Source organism: Corvus brachyrhynchos, unplaced genomic scaffold (genome assembly GCF_000691975.1).
Source record: "Corvus brachyrhynchos isolate BGI_N302 unplaced genomic scaffold, ASM69197v1 scaffold150, whole genome shotgun sequence".
Taxonomy (NCBI): Eukaryota; Metazoa; Chordata; class Aves; order Passeriformes; family Corvidae; genus Corvus; species Corvus brachyrhynchos.
The window spans coordinates 3,572,897-3,577,136 of NW_008236162.1; the positions used below are offsets into that span (position 1 = coordinate 3,572,897).

Here is a 4,240-nt window from a genome sequence, read left to right on the forward strand (position 1 = left end):
GAATGCCATGCACTTAGTAGGCAAAACCACTTGCAATCTATGAAACAATTATAGTCACTAGACACTATCATTGTGGTTTTCTAGGTCTACAGGTATCACTGTTGTTTTCTAAGTCCACAGGAAAAACATCCACGTTTGTGTCATAACAATCAGAGGTACTATTAGTATCCATGTATGAATTAGATCTCACGCTTCGTTCCTAACTTCATCTCCATCCCCAAAACTCTATTTTCTTGTATCAGAATCCTCATCAGAAACACTAACAAGCTCAAATCCTGAAGCAACAGACAACTGTACCAATACCATATCAATCTTGTTTTCCCTCTCGCTGTTTTTACAGTGTTCTTGTTGTGGATTGTTGGACAAAGATTGCAAATGGCTTTACATACATGGATCATACAGCAGATTTAGAGCTATGGAAACAGTCAAATTGCACAGCGTGAATAACAACACGACTACAAACAATTTAACGGTTTACAAATGACAGTATGCAGCACAGAAAGCCTTGTCAGACAAAGCATTAAAGAACCAACGTGTCAAAACAGTCACTATTCTTACCAACTGGATAAACATCCAATGAAAATTGCATGGAAAAGAAAAAGCCCATTTTAGAACTTAATACAGTTGTTCATGTTCCATCACAATCAGGAGATGGCATCATTAACTATTAGCATATTATTTGAGAATCGAAACTTCCAGCCAGGAAAATTTCCAGCCAGGAAAACTGCCTATCAACGAGATGTCAGTAAGCGGAGGCAGCCACAGTATGGAGACCACACAGTTCCTCTTGCCCACACATTCCTGGTGCACAATGCAAGTAATCATCAAAAGCTCAACTGAGACAGAATACAGTAATACAGAAGTAAGAATTTACACCATTTGCATAATAAGAATGCAAGAAAAGAAGGGAGCTAAGGCAAATATGGCTATGAAGTAGGCTGAAAAGCAGCTCATCTTACCAATCAGAACAGCATTGAGTGGTAAGATGTGGAGAACTCAGAGTCAGTGTGAGAAAAATATTATCTAGTAAACGGTATATGCCTGTGGTTAAAGGTCAACATTAGGACACCCATTCCTGGTTTTGCCAGCCCTCCTGTGAAATTGTGAGGAAGCTTCAATTCTCCATCGTTAAAATGGGGACCACAGAGATTCTTGTTACTTGGAATGCTAAAGCTTACTTAAAATCTCAAATTCTATGTATTGGGTACCACAGAAGGACTGTTTTCAGTCTTAATTAGGTCTTGAATTTTAAGCACAGTGGAAATGAGTGAGAATGCAGTTAAGTTAAACTCTGGTGCTTATTTGCCCCTTGACCTTGTGGATAAAAGTCCCTCTGGACTAAAAATCCTACGAAAACCAGTAACAGCAGGGAAACTCAGTTGCATTCATAAGTAGAAATGAGAGCTACGTAAGGTGAAAAAACTCACGTTTGGGATGCGTCAATGGGAACAGGGAGGAGAGTAACAACAAGATGAGTGAAAATTCTTGCACACCACAGGAAAAGAAAAGACTGCTACATCAGGTACGTACTATTGTAGAAATAGTTCAGTCAGCTATGAGTTTTAAAATGAGAAATGAAAGAGAGAAGCAACACCTGCCAGCAAGTTAATACTTGTTACCAGTTCAGGAATTTGTCCTTCCATTGCCATGCTGGTGATGTTGAAAGCCCCCAATACTTACCACCCCACTGGAAGACTTGGTCTTCAACTCTAACTTGACCATTCCAAATCCTGAAAATGAAACAGCACACAGCACCTGTTTCACTGCAACATACAAACAAGTCTTACTTCCAAGATACCCAGAGTAGGCCAGATAGGGTACACCGACCTGAAACAGCCTATTTTCATGTTTAAACAGTTGTTGATCATACCAATGGTTATGAGGATTATGAGAAGAATGGCTGAAGGAATTGTGACAACCCAGAGTAAGTGGCCTCATAATCTATAGTCATAATAGACACCACTCATCAAGTATCTCCACCTTTTATAGCTACCTGCAGTCTGGGACCCATCAACACAGTTAACCCTCTCTTCTGATTTACTTACTTTACATTTGTATTTCTGATTGCAAGGCGGGAAACTTGTCTTTTCCTCTACTCCAAAAACCGTATGTTTCAACTTACTTCAATCAGTGCCATATACAGAGATACTATTGCTTTCTTCCTTTTCTGTCTGCTCTGAATCTGGGGAAATACCTTGCGCAAAGCAGAAAAGCTTGAAGTAACTGACACCAAAGCAGGAAACTTGAGTTGATTTTTAGCAAAGTCTGAACTCCAGGGTGGGAGAGAACAGACCACAGTGCATTTTAGTTTTATGTAGCATGTGGATTCGGGATACAAATGAAATCTTTATTACACACAAAATCAGATTTTAAAAAATCGACACTTCCTAGTACTGTTTCCAGAAAAGGGAGAAATGCAAATACCATGAAAATATTTGCACTCCAGCTTTAACAATAGGCTTAAAGATCACTCTGCCTCAGGAACCTGTTTATTGCCACACATGGTCTCCCCTATGGCAATCTACATCAGTATCTCTGATTTCATGACTAAATAGAAAAATCAGAAGGTAAAAAAAGGGTGCAGCATTTTTCAGAGACTGTTCTGGAGTGCATCTTAGGGTCAAACTTGTAACCTTCCCCTCAAAGGGAAGTCTTTGCCACTGCAGTACTTTCATAACACATATCCAAAGTTCAGAATCAAAAGGGGCTGGATGCTCCAGAGGCCTCTGCTGATTTTCTGCCATAAGATGTTAGGGAATCTCTGAGGTACTCATGTTCTTACTGGCATTTTCAAGATGCCTGAGGAAAAAATGTGAAAGGTGATCAAACCATCATCACCGTCTTACTTACCATATCCCTTGTTGAATACATCCCTGGCAGACTTTCCCAAGTCACTGTACGGTGGTGGGACAGCCATTGGATCTAAAACATACGGAAAGCTGTAAGAATTTTAGCTGTAACAGCATAGAATCTAAACTATATCCAAAGCATTTATAAATGTCTATGAATACATCACCAACACAGAACTAACAGATCTTTGAAGAATGTTCATCAAAGTCATCCTTGCATCATTGTTGCTTTGTCAAAAACAAGCTTCGATTCAAGGACGTTACGAAAGCCAATCCATTATTTAGAATCACTGAACCCCAGGTATTACATTCAACTACATATGCTGGCCTCACAGTCTTACATTGCAAAAAGAACTCACGGGAGCCTCACTGCTGTTCTGATAACAAGGAAACATCGCTTTTGTGACAGGACCCATTCTGAAAGGGACCCCACGTGGCAAACGACGTCAGCACTTAACAAGCCCAAAGGAAAACCAGTCTCACTTCCATCTGCACTTGTGACTTCACAGAAAGCTTCTTCAGAGATGTGAAAAATATAAAACACATCGCGGTACACTGTCCAGTAGCCATCAGTGAGTACTTTTGCACTGCACCCACAGAGCAACAAAAACTAAATTTGCTAACATGGGTACATTTCCTAATACTGTTACTGCTACATTGGAGGACAAAGCTCAAAAGGACAGGCATTTAATATTGCAGCTTAGATGATACATTTTGTTAGTTACCACAATTTAGGGATTTTACATCAGAAAGTCCACAGTAAAGAAGTAGGAAAACTCTTCCCCAGTGGAAAATTAGCCTTCCTCTTCTAAAATAAGTTTGCATGAATGCAAAGGCACACCTGCTCTGGAAGAGAAAAGCTATCAAAGATGCTCCTTTCATTTGATTTTAAGGGCAATTCTTTGCCATTCCTACTGCTGATGCATTTGGTCATATTCTTCTCTGCAACACCCAGCACCAGAAATCCCTGATCCCCCATTTGTTTATACCAAAAGACTGAAAGACTAATCTATAAAGCAATGATGCGAGCAAAACACGTGGAAGTCCTAAAGTTATCACTTGTATTCCATCATTTTAGTTGCGTACCTATGTACTCACTTTCCCTGTCGCAAATGCAGCACTACTGTCCTGCTTTCAGACAGCAAGCCCTTCCTAAAATGAAGCACTTGGGCAATTTACATCACACAGTATACAAACACTCTTTGTTCGGTGACTTAATAACTAACCTGCACTATCTATCTATCTATCAGTACACAGGCTCGATGATCCTTGTGGGTCCCTTCTAATGCAGGATATTCTATGCTTCTATACGTACCTGTGGGTTTAGAGGATCTGGAGCCCGTGGAAACATTACAGAACGCTCCATAATCGTGGATTTGTAGCTGGCCCTT

General features: G+C 40.1%; 1 protein-coding gene across 2 annotated transcripts in view; it reads right to left on the reverse strand.

Annotated features, from left to right (window-relative positions):
• Nucleotides 1–4,187, reverse strand: part of VDAC3 (voltage dependent anion channel 3) — a 12,334-nt gene extending 8,147 nt beyond the window's left edge. Inside the window, exons 1-4 of one of the 2 annotated variants that reach the window (XM_008632751.2) lie at nucleotides 4,165–4,187; nucleotides 2,851–2,922; nucleotides 1,681–1,730; nucleotides 559–561 (exon numbers count right to left, since the gene is read on the reverse strand). In XM_008632751.2, coding sequence (XP_008630973.1) covers nucleotides 559–561; nucleotides 1,681–1,730; nucleotides 2,851–2,917 — 120 coding nt within the window. In that variant the 5' untranslated portion in view covers nucleotides 2,918–2,922; nucleotides 4,165–4,187. The remainder of the gene's footprint in view (nucleotides 1–558; nucleotides 562–1,680; nucleotides 1,731–2,850; nucleotides 2,923–4,164) is intronic. The other variant, XM_008632759.2, reaches the window with a different exon arrangement.
• Between the last annotated feature and the right edge of the window lie 53 nt (nucleotides 4,188–4,240).